Consider the following 14,750-nt stretch of genomic DNA (forward strand, 5'->3'; position numbering starts at 1 on the left):
CCTTCCAATCGAACCACCCGAATGTACATAGCGACAGCATCCAGGCCAGTAAGAGGTTAAAATGAGGGAGGTCATTTTCCTGTTTTGCAGCACGCTCCGCCACTGATAGGTCATCGCTCAGTGGTCTGCTTTCTCGCACTCCCATCTGTGGATAACGGTGTCCTTTCCCCGCCTACAAGATGCACTGATTGCCTGTGTTGGGTTCTTTCACTAAGTCAATCGCATTCGGAAAGAACATTTGTAAGAAGATCGACAGTTGTGGTCCGCTGGGATATGGTACAGAAATAGCCGCTTGTGTGCTGAGCCACACAGCGCAACTTGACTTGTTGAAACCAAAGGTAAAACACTTTATTACACACAGACACGGACGGGGCATGAGTTGAGTTTCTTCCTCCTTCCTTCCACTGCGACCAGGTATCATGAGCGATGTCATAATTGTATGAGTTGTTGTCAAGTTATGATGCAACTGCAATTCAATAGAAAGCGATTGCAATCGATACACACAGCCCTCGCTTGGAAATAACAAAGTACTCTTGACCAACTGGTTCGGTCTTTTTGTTTCTTCATGTTGTCCAAACATCAGATCAGTCGCCGGGTCGTCATTGTTTTGATCAGGATTATTTTCATTGAATACGTGAGGTTAATTTCGTAGGTTGAATAAAACGTGTTGCATAGTTAACGTCATGTAGCCTACCTACGTATGTTTTTTAGGTAGGCATAGCGTTTTCATTCATTCACAATTTGATAAAGTTAATAAGGGATTTGCTTGAGCGATAAACTTCATAAAAATAAATATATAATTATCTGTCATTCTCTAGTAAAAGTTGTAATAAGTCTTTGTATGTGTCTTATAAGTGAAATTATTAATGTTTACTCAAGTGATGGATTCCAATAATTCTATAAATGACTTGTGTAAGAGAAGGACAGATCTTTGGTGGCTTTGTAATGTGACTCCTTCCCAGCTGTTTGGGCACACTTGTCTGTCATGTTGCCCTTGTTGGTTGTGTGCTGAGAGGCATGTGTTAACGACAACTGGTGAAAAAAGGGGTCCACATCCTGTGTCAAGTTCTTACTTAATCCAAGTTAGCAGAAACGCTTTCTGCAAAAGGGCAGTGTATGTGCGAATAAGTGTATGTTTGTTTATTTGCATGTTTTTGTGGGCAAATGTATGCCTTCCCTTCACATTTGCCAATGAATTGAAACCTATTGAGCAGCAATGAGCCTTTTTTTGGCCGCTGTGCTTTATATACTCGTCCGGAAAAAACTCAGTTCTGTTGGTTGAGGGAGCACTTTGTGAATGTAAAGTAGATGGTGCATTGGCCGTCCCCTTCTAAATACAAGGTTTCTTTCTCGCGTGTTAGTTGGCTGTCAGTGCTGAGAAAGAAAAAAATACTTAACCACACACACACACACACACACACAAACACAGACTGTGGTACCCCGCTCCCCCAATGAGCCGGGTTCCAGGTATGAATCACACGTTAAGGGGCCACCCACACTAGGGCCACGGCCCTGTGCCCGAGCTCATTTGCATACTAAAGTCAGGAACGTTTGGCTACTGTGACCACGCCATCATCCATATTCCAGCACAGAACAGCCCCTTGGCCACGGCACACTTGGGAGAGGTGTGCCGTGGCCAAAGTACAGATGCTAATGAGATCACACGCGCACACGCGCGGATACGCAATGTGAGCTGGATGACGTAGTCCTTGCGCGACCCTTCTTTCTTTATAGGTCCATGCCCTTTTTCCCCACAACAATTTTTTTCAGCAATGGCGGCAAGCGGTTCACGATTGGGTTTACGTTGGTGCGATAGTGAAGTCGAGGGTTTACTTGAAATTTGGGCCGACGACAGCATTCACGTTGTTGTTCTCCATTGTTGTTATGGCGGCGAGGACGCTTGGTGATGACGTATTTATCGTATTACGACGTGATGACGTATGTATGAAGGAGCAATCGTGCCCAGGCCACGGCCTTTTGGAGCAGTGTGACCACGGGCCAGCGGGGGGAGTGGAGGGGGGGAATCGTGCTGAATCTTCCTGCAGCACGGAACAGGCAAACGGCCCTAGTGTGAGTTAGGGGGGGGTTAAGGGTTAAGCCGCACTTGGCATTTATTGCATACATCTTAGACAAATAATGTAATCGCGGTCTCTAAGGCCTCCGTGAGCCTCTAGTCGCTCGGGGACCCGAGCGCTTCCTTCTCTCTCGCTCCCGTTCCTCCCAAATGTCAGTCCTGCTCCTTTTAAAGTGTCTTCCTGGCTGTCCAGCCAGGTGTCTCCCATCTCGCTGATTGGGGTTCAACGGGCGCTCTCCGTCGCCGGCTGGTGGGTGACCGTCAGGTCATCCAGGATGAAACCTCAGGTCCGTCCGGGCCGAGGTTTAAGGGGCGGGACGCCACAACACACACACACACACACACACACACACACACACACACACACACACACACACACACACACACACACACACACACACACACACACACACACACACACACACACACACACACACACACACACACAGGAAGCATTGTACCAACTTTGCTGTTTGATGGTCTTTCTTGCTGCTTACCGTAGACTATAAAATATGGTCTGTATTCTGAGTGGACTATCTCCAGATAATTTCAAGACTACTGATTTATCGATTACAACGGCTCAAAATGTATCAGTTGAAATTTGTCATTGAACAACTGTCTATTGAAATGAGAATGTGAATTAAGGCCGTATGACCTTTGTATTATAATGTAACACATATGGCATAGAGTATGACTGAGAGATGTTTTCCGACTGACCTTAGGGGCTGAGTTCCAGTGTGTTAAAGCGGGGCAGTGTATCAGCGAGTGTCCGCCTGGCTACTAAGCTCGCCTGATGTCAGAGGCTTTTTGCGATTGTGAAATGAGTCATGGCTCCAGACGAGTATGGACCGAGGACAGTGCTGAGCTAATGGCTTAAGCTTGGTATATATACCCAGAGCCGGACCCATGGCGCATGACACCTAACTCTTGTTTCATCGACGCACAGGAGAAACTTGCTCACGATAGGGTTGAGTTACAAATGACAACTGCGGTAGGTTAAATGTGTAATACACATGCTGTATACAATATTCCGACACAGAAAGCGTCGCGCCCGCCCGGCCCCGCATCGTTTGCACCCTGATGGAGGCCTGCTTGACTACTGTGTTTGAGAGACTTGAGTGAAGCTGGAAGTGTATTGATTTAGCATTCATCCATTTCATTAGCATGCATTCATCAACAGTCATTCATTCTGTCTGTGGTCGGCCAAAGTGCTTAACAGCGTGTGAGTGAGTAATAAAGTGATGTGTCACAAGATGCGCTTGTTATAGTAGTCCATCCTTGATGGTTATGGGGTGTTTTGTGGACCTCCGGCCTATGGCAGGGACTCTTGGCCGTGAGCGTTTAGGAGGCTACACACACAAGACATTGTGGACCAGTGCATTAGTGCAGGAAGTAACATGTGTGCCTTGTGTCAGACTGAAATGCCCACATATGTTCGATCATCCGGTGTGGCTTAGCAATGATTTCCTACTGGTTTAAGGATTCCATCTAAATACAAAATCTTTATACAATAGGGAATTTACTTATTTTGACGTCCAAGCAAACATTTCCTGTACAGCCATGGATAATCAAATGCACTGATTGATCTATGATATTTCTGACTAATGGAAAGAAAGCAGCAAAGAATTTTTTTGGAGTTTCAAGGAGTTGTCAAATGATTTCATATCAAGGAGTTGTCAAATTATGTCAAAAAAGCTTGCTTGGCACTGAAGGTTTGGCGGCTAAATGTTCAAACATGACTCAAATTAAACCCTCATATTTATCCAACTGGGCTACTTCAAATAACGGCTAAGGAATTGTAATTATAAGGGGCAGTTTTTTGTTTTTTTTACCTGCTAATTGGTCCAATTTATTCACTAGTGGCTCGTTGTTCTGTATAAACTCAACTTTCAAAATACACACAGGACACGGTGTAACATTACAATGTAAAACGTCAACCATATTATGGGATGCCTCTTTTGACGTTTCACCTGAAATATTTCCTTTTGAAACTATTTAATTTGGCAGTTCCCTAGTAACTTGGTAACTTAATGTCGTTCATCTACCCCTGGGGTTGCAATGTTTTATCCACATGCTCAAATGGTTCAGTGTTTACTCATCATGTTCTTGAGTAGCTACATGGAATAATCTTTTGAAAATCTTCTGGCTTCTGGCTGACCCCAAAGTACATCCCCACCTTGTTGATTCTTGCGCTACGATTGGACTACCTGGTCTGAATGAAAAATTGGTACAGTTCTGATTGGGCTATCTGGTCTGAATAATAAATTGGTAAAGTTTTGATTGGGCTATCTGGTCTGGATGGAATTGGTACAGTTCTGATAAATTACGTCGACGCGAAAAATGCGCGTAAAAAAAAGAAAGAAAAAAAGATGGGCGGCGCCGGAGCGTAGTAGCAACGCGAGCGGCTCCTCAGACTTTCATAAGTGCAAGGCGCCACGCACTCGTTCCTCTAAAGTATGGGAATTATTTAATGTAAAAGGAAACGATTCCGTGATATGTTGTCTTTGCAAAATGGAGATGACTTTCCATTCTAGCACCACGGCAATTCACCAGCACCTGAAGAGGCGCCACCCGGTAGCAGGTGCAGATGACCGAGCACCGTAGAATTCTAAGAATGCATTACTTTGCACTGGAATTTAACGGCAATAAACACGCATTGAAATGTTAAGGAATTCATATTTTTTGAATATCAACATGCATAAATTGCTATTAGTCAATTAATGGGGAGATAATCGATAATCGAATCGAATAGAAATCGAATCGGACTGAAAAAATGAATCCTTAGATTAATCGATGCATCAAAAAAATAATCGCTAGATTAATCGTTTAAAAAATAATCGTTTATCCCAGCCCTATTGGGCTACCTGGTCTGAATGATAAATTGGTACAGTTCTGATTTGGCTACCCGGTCTGATTGATTAACTGGTTCAGTGTGAGTGCAGCCATGCAGCAGAGATGAAAGGTGCAGCAATGCACTAGCTTGTCCAAGCTCTGTGAGAAAACAGCTATTAAGAACAACCCGTTTTTTTTTTATCCTACGTTGTCCCATACATCGTTTGTGTCAAGACACTGGCTTTGAATGGCTTTGTGAGTTGTATGAGGTTTACGACTGGCAGAGAAATAAAAATGGTCCTGGACTTGCTCTAGACCTTACTCTATTTTGACATAGATGATGTGCGATCTTTTCGCCTTGTTAAAATATTTCACAAAAATAGACAATCAATCTGTTAAATGTTTTACACTGCAACCCAAAATGTAATCCATCTAATGCTGACACATGACAGCAAGCACAAGTTTTGGTCTTGCCTCACGTCTCGTTATGTCAATCTTCGCTATCTTCAACATGAGTTATTGCTCCAGATTTAGTAATATCCCATGCCAGGGACCCGCCTCTTGTTATACTACTGTTACATGGTTTATTTTAGAAGGCAGGATATAAATAAGAGATGAGGGGCTTGAGCCTTGATCAGCCCAGAAACCCTCTACAAGTTGAATAATGAACCAAATGGAGAGCTCCCATCTCTTCAGAAATATGCTCCGTCTGCCAACTCTGAGTCCGACGTCCCCCTGGCGCTGAAGTGTCCACAGCACGCTTACGTAAGCTATGCAGACAGGAGGTGAGGAGCCCTCTTCACAGGGCCCAAAATGCTATTATTCCCCATTCATGAAACTAAATACTTCTGAATTGCTAGGTTAGGTGCTCATAATTCAACTGGCGAGATTTAATTTATTTTTCCTTCAAATTAAAATAGAAGAGTGTCCTCTGCTAGTTTGTACACATTACAGTTACTGTGTTGAAGACATCTGTGGTTGTTTCAGTGTCCATCCTTGCCAGAGGGGGCCTGTCGAGATGTAGATTAGCACAGGAAATGGAAAAGTTATGGGCTGTTATGAGCTGGGTTTATGTGGCCATCTTGGTCTATCGACAGAGATATTTTGTCCACCAGCTAAAATCGGCACATCTACATCACACTCCTCTTGTTCTGCCAAGTTAACATGAGGTTTGATTTAGAAAATAAAGTGGTGTAACCAATAACAAGATTAGGCGTAAATAAAGATATAAGGAGGATTCCTTATCTAAGGATCTGGTGTGCTGTGATCACTAGCTCTATGTGGGAAGGTTTTTCTTCTTACTTATATGTTTTAAATAACATACAAAAGATATTTCCTTTTTGTTGCGTCACTTCCAGGGTCATACAAAGGTCACTTGTCACTTGTTAAAGCATTCTATCTCGGTTGTTTTTGTTATTTTGACATACAGTATACTGCTTAGTAGAGTGCCACCTATGTGCCCTTCCATCAAAACATAGCTGCTGTAATCAAATTCTCATTAGCACTTGGCTTATCATCACTCAACAACACTGGCAAGGACACACAGAGCTTAGAAGAGAGACGCCAAAGCAAGACGGGATTTGAACCCTGTATGGTCGTGGAAAATGAGGGATGCGACGGTGCCGTGAACCGCCCCAGAGATGGAGCTGTGTCTCAGCTGTAACAGCAAAGGGGCTCCATGGTGGGTCCGTCTGTCCACTCCACTGATGTTCACAGGGCCAAGTCCAAGCGGTCGAGAGGCAGCAGATCACCAGGTCCCAAACAGCTGTGCACTGTACTTTTAATCCCAGAGTCGCCATCGAGGGCTTTTATTGTTCAGGTGTATAAATAAATAGTTTTTGGGCTGTCGTTTTTTTTTTGTCCTAATGTCACTAACCACACAGCGGAACCCTCTACGATTTTGTATTCCTTTTGCTTTGGTGACCCCTTGGGTGGTCAGCAGGGAGATCGCAAACAGTGTTGCCACTGTCATCCAGTTCGTAACATTCATAACACTGCAAATGCAAGCGCTTTCTTCAGTGGGCCATAGGCTCAATCCACATGGTGAGACCTCATTCGGCGATAGTGACTTCATAAACATTAGTTGTATGAACATTTTAGAGATTGCCACTAATGCATCATTGTTATAGGTCTTTACAGGTTCCTCACACAAAACATTATCACTCATTATCCAAAGCTGTTAATAGCCGGCAATGTAGTCATGCGTCTGGGTACAGCTTCCCCTTCCACCATTCTGTCCAGACTCCCACCTGACGTGCTTCCAACACCATGTGCAGACTCCCAGTCACCTGACGTGCTTCCAACAACATGTGCAGACTCCCAGTCACCTGATCCAACACCTCACCGTCCTCAGGCTTCTCCTGTGGCCCGTGTGAAGCTGTGTTTTCATATTTAATGCATGGTGTCGTCCGACCCACACCCTCCTACTCCAGGTTAAATGCTGTGGTTAATTTCTGCGAGATAGCATTGGGACCTGCCTAATTCTGCATAAATGCAGTATTTTGTCTGAACGTAAATTGAACTTTCTCTGTGCTTGAACAATTTTACTAGAGAAAATGTCTACCTTACATTCCACCTTGTTCCAACTTTGTGGTGCGAGGTGAAGTCATAAAAATACAAGTTAAATTGTAAGAAAAAAAGCATTGTAACATTTAGCTTTTTAGTACATGGTTTACATTTTACACTTATTTGACGTGTCTTTATGCTGTTTATTGCCATATTCTTTATTGGCATATTCTGGCAGCTATCTGTAATCTAAGACATGATTTTGTCTAGGGCTGTTCCCATCGTTAAACAGGCATAGTTTGTTGCTCTTTTAACAGTAGCATTGGTCAAATATTTGTTCATAGGTTAAGGGTCATCAATCCAAAAAAGATTAGGCTCTCTACGGTACTCTGATAAGAGTGTTTAAACAGACAGTAGAGTAGAGTAGTTTGCTCTGCACTGAGTTCATTTGCTAAAGTATTTATGATTCACTTTTCAGAAATCACACTCCCACCTCTATTTTTTGAAATATAGCTAACTACTGATTGATCAACCATTAAACATTTTTGAAACGTTGTTTTGACATATGTATTTTTTTTATGCCAAAAGCTTATAACTATTCTATTTGTTTAGCAGAGTTCTATATAAGGCCGTACAATGGCTTGTTAGTCCACAGTATATAGAAATTCAAGATGCTTGAATGGTAAGCTGTGAGAAGCAGACAGATGGTGGTGTTGACTCTTGGCTTGATCAGTGTGTCTTTTATGTTTTGACATCTACCATAATGCTTGGCAGCTCCCGGTTTGGTGAGTAGTACCCTAGCACCCACTTTTTTTTTTCTCCGGGGAGATTCTCCTGCCAGCAAGAAAGCCATAATTACAGTAATACTTCTCCTGCAACAGTGCTGTGGGTGAGCCCGCTGCATACTGTGCAGCGGGTGCATAATTAAGGCGTAGAGCAGGTGGCTGGTAGCATATGAGTCTCCTCAGCCAAGGTTAAAAGCTGAGACATTATCCTGGCTGCCTCCCAAAAAAACTGTGTTACCACAACCTTCATGTCATTTGTAATTTGATAACTATCCATTATGATTCGATAGGTTTGATCAGCAAGTAATCGATAGGTCTGGTTCTTGGCACTTTGTGTCATATGCATCGGAAGGTGCGATGTACGCTAACAGTGTCAAGCGGTTCTCACTGACATTCCCCCTGGTGCATTGTGGTGGTGGCTCAAGATGGTGTAGTCCCGGTGGCTTGACTAGAGAATCTGGGTACGTTGTGTGAAGACAAGTTAATGTCATTTGTTTAAAGCCCTCCATGACAGTTACAGGAAGTGCACGTGCATGCGTGTGTCTGTTTGCATCCAATCTTTTCCAACACCTGATGGCTTGTTTTGTGGTCTCGTCGTGACAGCATACGCATGTTTATGCCTGCTTGCATGTCTGCTTGTTGCTGTGTGTGGTTTTGTGCATCTGTTTGTTGCTGTGGGTGTTTCTCTGTGTATTCTTCACATTGTCATACTCAGTCTTGCCTATACCAAGCGTCCTCTCAACTCCCCTTTAACCTTTAGGAACTAACTGTGTGGCGACAGCAGCAAACCAGCAAGCCATCGGATCGCCATCCTCCTCTGCGTGCAGTACCTCTATCTCCTACACACGAGTAGAAAGCAACCAAGAGCTCCATCAGGGGCTGGAGCTACGGGTTAAACACAACATAGCCAAGAGCTGTCTCTTAAACCTGCTGCCTTTTGTTTGAAGGTTAACCTTCAAGAGCCGACCCCCTTGATGCATTCACCTTTAGCATTCGCCAACAGTAGCTAGCCAATCGGGTGGCCGTCAGAGCTGCGTCTCGGTCCGTAGCGTGGAGAATGTCCCTGAAAGCATATGTGTAACTTTGCCTGCCGGTCCCCAGGGAGAGCCCACAGTGGGGTCGTGTTACGCTCCCTGACAGACCTTATGCATCTTTCATCCACCTCTCCCACAACAGAAGCCCCCTTTGTTATCTAATCCAGCACTCTCCTCTCCAGCCTGACAGACCAGCTTGAATGCCACCGCTCGGCGTCTGCCAACCCGCTCGGACAAACGGATATCTCCATAAACCTCATCGTTGAGCAGAGGAAACCAAGCACTGTCCCGGAGTGTGTCCAGGCTACAACACGTCGGGGTTGTTTCCCGGCCAACGATTCTAGAGAGTGAGGGAGACAGAGAGGGAGCTCATCTTTGCAACTTTTGCTCATCTTTGCAATTGCAAAAAAAAACAGGGGAGCTGATGGGACTGCAGTAGAGGTTGCTCAACGACTATTGACAATCTCACTTCGTACCACAACAAATCCTCTCCAGACCTCCGTTGGACCGCTTTTCTCGCTTTTACGACAAAGCTTTCGGCCTAGGATCGGGGGTGGGAAACAACCAATCCAGCATCATGGGTGAGAGGCTGCGGCCGCCGTCTCTCCAGGTGAGCGTGCCAAAGGATGGGCCGGAGTATTCGGACTGGGGGAACCACTTGGCGTCGGACTGTTCGGTGAAGTCCTGCTCGTCCACGCCAACGCTGCGGCGCAAGCGCTTCAAGATGCGGCGCATGAGGAATGTGCCCAGCGAGCGGGAGAACGCCCGCCCGCCTGTGCGCTCGCGCTCGGGCTCCAAGGAGTACCTGCAGCTGCCCTCCATCGAGATCACCCCGTCCAGCGACGAGGACGCGCTCTCCACCTGGTCCAACTGCTCCACGCCGAGCGCCTCGCCACGACGCAAGCGCTTCCTGTTGAGGAAGTGGCTGAAGGTCAGGGAGAAAAAGGAGCAAGGCAGTGAGAGCAGGTTGGTAAGGGAAACCATCGCCGCCCTTCTCATCCTCTAACCTCCCATACTCCCATACAATCTCATCCTCCCACCTTCCCGCTCCTTTTTGTCCCCGGTAGGTCCACGCTGTTGCCTGTGTTTCCTCCACTCCTCTGTTATCTGGCTGATTGGTTTGTAATGCTTCAGGTCCAGAGAATACAAGTCATTATGTTTTGATCAACTTGCAAGAAATGTTGTGTTTCCCATACATAGACCATTGTGTGGCGCCGCGCCACAGAATCAACATCGAGCGCCACGAATTGATTCTGTCTTTTATTTTATAAAAAAGAATTATCTATATATATATATATATATATTTTTTATAATAACGCGATTTGGAAATCTAAAAATCGTTCCGTCCATTCATCTCTGCATAGCACCCCCCCCCCCCCCCGCACCACACATTGGTCCTTGGTCTGTGCATCTTTATTCAAAGAAACGTATTTATCTGCCCTTTTGCAGGAAGCATAATTGTCAAAACATGCTTCGGGGAAACAATGTAAGATTATTAAAAGTTGACTCATCTCATGTTGAGTGAGTCAAAGTCAACACATCTGGTCGCCGTGTGGTTGATCATATGTCAATGTTGCCAGTTTTTGGCAGGATCACAATGATTGATCGTCCCCCTGTCCCACTTGAGCGCTCCATTTGAGTGAGGGTCTAAAGTTGAGATCCAACTGCTTGTGATCTTAGCCGTTGCGGTTCAGTCAACCTTGCAGAGTTTCCACTGGTGCGACCTATATGAGGCCCACGTTAATGCCGCTTTTCTCACCACAATGCAGCCTAGTTATTCAACAACACTGCTAACTGAATGACGCTTCTTTGCACTTTTAGTTTCTCTTTTGCCATCTCTTTTGAACAACATGGCATCCCCACAGCCTATGCAAGGACTTTTTTAATTCAACGTGTGTTTCTGATGTCTTGGGAGACCCGTTGGCTCTTGTTAGCGAAGAGAAGGCCCCTACCAGAAATCTCAACCGTGGCTTCTCTGAAAATACGATGCATTTTCCGTCTTGAGAGTGAGACCCCCGCGTTTAACCTCGTCAGTGTAAAGTGTAAAACACTGAATAATAATCCACTTCAGCAAAGCCACGGTGACAGAATACCGTTCCCGAGGGCGAACATTGGGCAGCTTAATTAGCCACATTATCTTCTATCTTCTTATAATTTGGCTGATTTATATGAAAAGAAAAGGAAGCTTGGATTCAATACCACATGGGAATAAAATAAGTTATCTGAAGTAGGAATGCAAGTAAGTTCCCTATAACCATAACAAACTGAACAAGTCGACCTTGCAATGAAACAAGTAGGTTTCAATATATATATATATATATATATATATATATATATACATAATATATGATACTAACCTTGCAGATTAATGTATTCTCCTTATTCAAGGTATATTTGATGCATGAGGGTGTGTGCTATTAATTGGCATTTGCATGTACAATACATCAAAGGATAACCGGTTATTGTATCTAGTGTTGTTTTTACCTAAAGTCTGATTTTAGTTTGGTGTCAAATAGACCAATGATGACAGAATGAGATCTTTTTTAAATTCATTCATTATTGAGCCAGCTTGATACAGCTTGTTACTGCTCCTGTCAAACACCATAGGTGCTAGGGCATTGCTATTGATTGTAATGCTTCATGCTGTGTGGAAGATTATCCGAGCAGACACTTTTGGTCTTAAAAAACCCTGACTGGACAATACCTTCTTATTTGCCGGTCAATGTGCAAACATGACCTGGGAATGAGTAGTTGAACGTTGCTGCCATCGCACAGGATTGGATAGGAACAATGGGGACTTCACCAAGAGGGCTATCTGCCCTGCTGTAAGTAGCACTTACCATAACCCTGAAGCAGATATCTGAGGTAGGGATATGTGTCGTTGCTACATGGTCCAGATTCATCTCATGATTTTTTTAGATCTTCTATGGTTGAATGTTCGAAATCATTAGCAAAGTCGGTCACTGAGGTCGCAGCTAACGTTTGTAGCAACTGGTGGGCTTGTTTTCGTAGATAGTGCAGAGTATGTGGGGAAGGCATGGTGAAACAGGCTATTTGCTTGACCGATAAGACGAGGACAATTTCTGAAGGGGAAACATCTCAAGGGTTCCCTGATTCAGTTTGAGACACATCCATGGCCATTCTGTAAACTAATACACTGAGTAAAAAAAAGATGGATTAAGAATGTTGTATGAGCAATTATTATGTGCAGTATGAACATAAATAAAGACAACTAGAAATTATATTTAGTACTACTTATATCCAGATGCATGCACAGTTCACTGTTAGGCATCTTGCCTTGGGATGCCTAAAACTTTGTATGTGGACTTTGGGGTGTGAACCTTTTGGCTGGCATTCAGACAGCTAAACCCAATAGACTATCCTGCCTCCATAATAAAGTTGTGGTGGTAATGCAGCTGGTCTTTGTATCTATTAATCATGCTTCAATAGTGATTCCTAACTAAAAACAAGTAATTTGTGAACAGGCCAGCCTTTGGTGTGTTCACGTAATAAAAGTTTTTCTGTTTATCAAAAGGTTATCAACGGGACCGGTACGCAAATAGTCTCACGCCGCGTGTCACCTTATGCGTAGAATTCTTATAATAGAAAAGAACGCTGTTCTTGTAAAAGAGAAGTGGTGCTGGAGTTATATTCTCCGTTACTTGACCGTTGTTCTCAAGCATTAGAAAATGTGCATTCACACCTGTAATTGGGAGTGGAGGTTAGATTGCCATGTATAGCTTCACGATGCCTCAGTCCCCAGTCCTGGTGTCCGCTCTAGGATACATTATTAAATCATCTGAGCGGAGATGTGGATTATTTAGCTGATGGCCTTGTGGTGAGAGCAGCTATAATTTGTTGTGATGTCAGACAAATCAAATGGTAAATGAGAAGGATCAACTCTGTGTTGTTTTAATTATCATTGATCGGTGAAAAACTTGCTTTAATCTGGAAAAAACGTTTAAGGTGCATAATTGAGGTGTTAAAGCACAGTTCTCTGCTTACAAATGAACACCACTATGTGAAAAATGCTTAACTGTGTACAGTTTATCCCTGTCTTCTATTTGTCTCCTTTTCAGTGTGTTGAACTCACCAATCAATAGTGGTATACTCTGATTTCTCTCCACACATAGCGACAGCGTAGCCAGACAAAATAGATTTTAGTTGCAGAATCCAATAATTAAAGCCTGCTCCATTGCTCGGCAGAACTGTGAATCACCAAAAATATCTTAAATGCAATCTAAACCTTTTGGTCATCCTTAATGTCAGGTATTTGTTAGCTTGTCTGTCAAATGCATTACAGTTCCAGTTCCGAGTGGGATCTGTTGCAGCTGAGGTCCTTGTGAAAGTAGGTTTTACAAATCCCTGACTATGGATTAAGACTTCTGGACTGCTGACATTTCCTCTATTGACCATATATTGGCAAGGTTTGCCAAGGTTTCTTTTATGTCTTTTATGTCTAAAAAAGTAAGCTTGAACCTATTTATGTAATGTTTACACATGTAGAGTTCACTCCCAAATAATTGTGTGTGGAATGGCAGAGAAATGTACATAATATTACTAGTACTGCAAAATGTCAATGTATTCACAGTAATACCAAAAGACTTCTCAGCAATTTCCTTATTTCCGATGTCCACTCCTACCACAGGCTCTTAGAATAAAGGTTTCTGGAAATCAGAAGAAAGGCTTCTGGTCCCAGACTCAGAAGTGAATTAATGGCGACATTTCCAGCAGGGGGCTTTTTCTTTTCTAAATGTCACAATGTGGTAAAAAAAATAGCAGTTCCATCTTTATTATATTTTATCCATCCTTCAGATGTGTCTGGGATTGTATTACCGTAAGAGAAATAAGAAAGTCCTATTAATAAACCATGAAGGTGGAAGGCTTTGACGTTGAATGTCTGTTTTGCACGTAAGGCATTCTATCCCTGGTGACCTTTTTGTTTGTTATTGTTTCTCACTCGCAGCTGTGTTCTAGTCCCTGCTGCCATGGTGAAAATTAGTTGCTATAGCCCCCTCTAGTGTTCTTAGAATAACACTGCACTATTAACCTGCTGCCTCACATTCATACTTCGAAGGGTTAGCGTGGTGTTTTATTTGCATCAAGTTATTTTATCAGATGGTTTTATCACCTGAAGATGGGGGAATTGGGTTTCATTTGTTTATTATTTATTTATTCCAGTGTTTGTGGAATTGCGTTTGAAATTGTTAGAGGAAGTTTGTCCAGATAGTAGTCATAGCAGTCACTAGTTAAATGTTTTACAGGACTTGGTAAAATATGGCCTATAAAGTCCTCTGAGACTTTGACTGTGATTAAGAGCTAAACAAATAAAAAAGGACCTGACTTGGCTTGAGAACAAATTGAAAAATGACCCTGTACCACCAAAGCATTCTACTGTATTGGGTAGGAGCAAGATACGTTTAGCAAGCCATGTCGTGTTTCCAGGCTTCAGACGTATGTTCCGATTAATCAAGGTCAGGTTCTCTGTCACAACTAGGGCCTGGCCTTGAAGGTGTTAAA

At 43.5% G+C, this 14,750-nt stretch overlaps 1 protein-coding gene across 3 annotated transcripts in view; it reads left to right on the top strand.

Annotated features, from left to right (window-relative positions):
• The window catches only part of gramd1bb (GRAM domain containing 1Bb), a 92,155-nt gene that overhangs the window by 11,614 nt on the left and 65,791 nt on the right, over window positions 1-14,750 (top strand). For 2 of the 3 annotated variants that reach the window (XM_060076279.1, XM_060076280.1), the window contains exon 1: window positions 175-338. Coding sequence is in view for 1 of the 3 variants with exons in the window: in XM_060076282.1 (XP_059932265.1) it covers window positions 9,808-10,196 (389 nt within the window). In the remaining 2 variants the exon portion in view is untranslated. Of the gene's footprint in view, window positions 1-174; window positions 339-8,956; window positions 10,197-14,750 lie in introns of those variants that run through there. The other variant, XM_060076282.1, reaches the window with a different exon arrangement.

The sequence above is a fragment of the Gadus macrocephalus genome, chromosome 16 (assembly GCF_031168955.1).
Source record: "Gadus macrocephalus chromosome 16, ASM3116895v1".
Classification (NCBI taxonomy): Eukaryota; Metazoa; Chordata; class Actinopteri; order Gadiformes; family Gadidae; genus Gadus; species Gadus macrocephalus.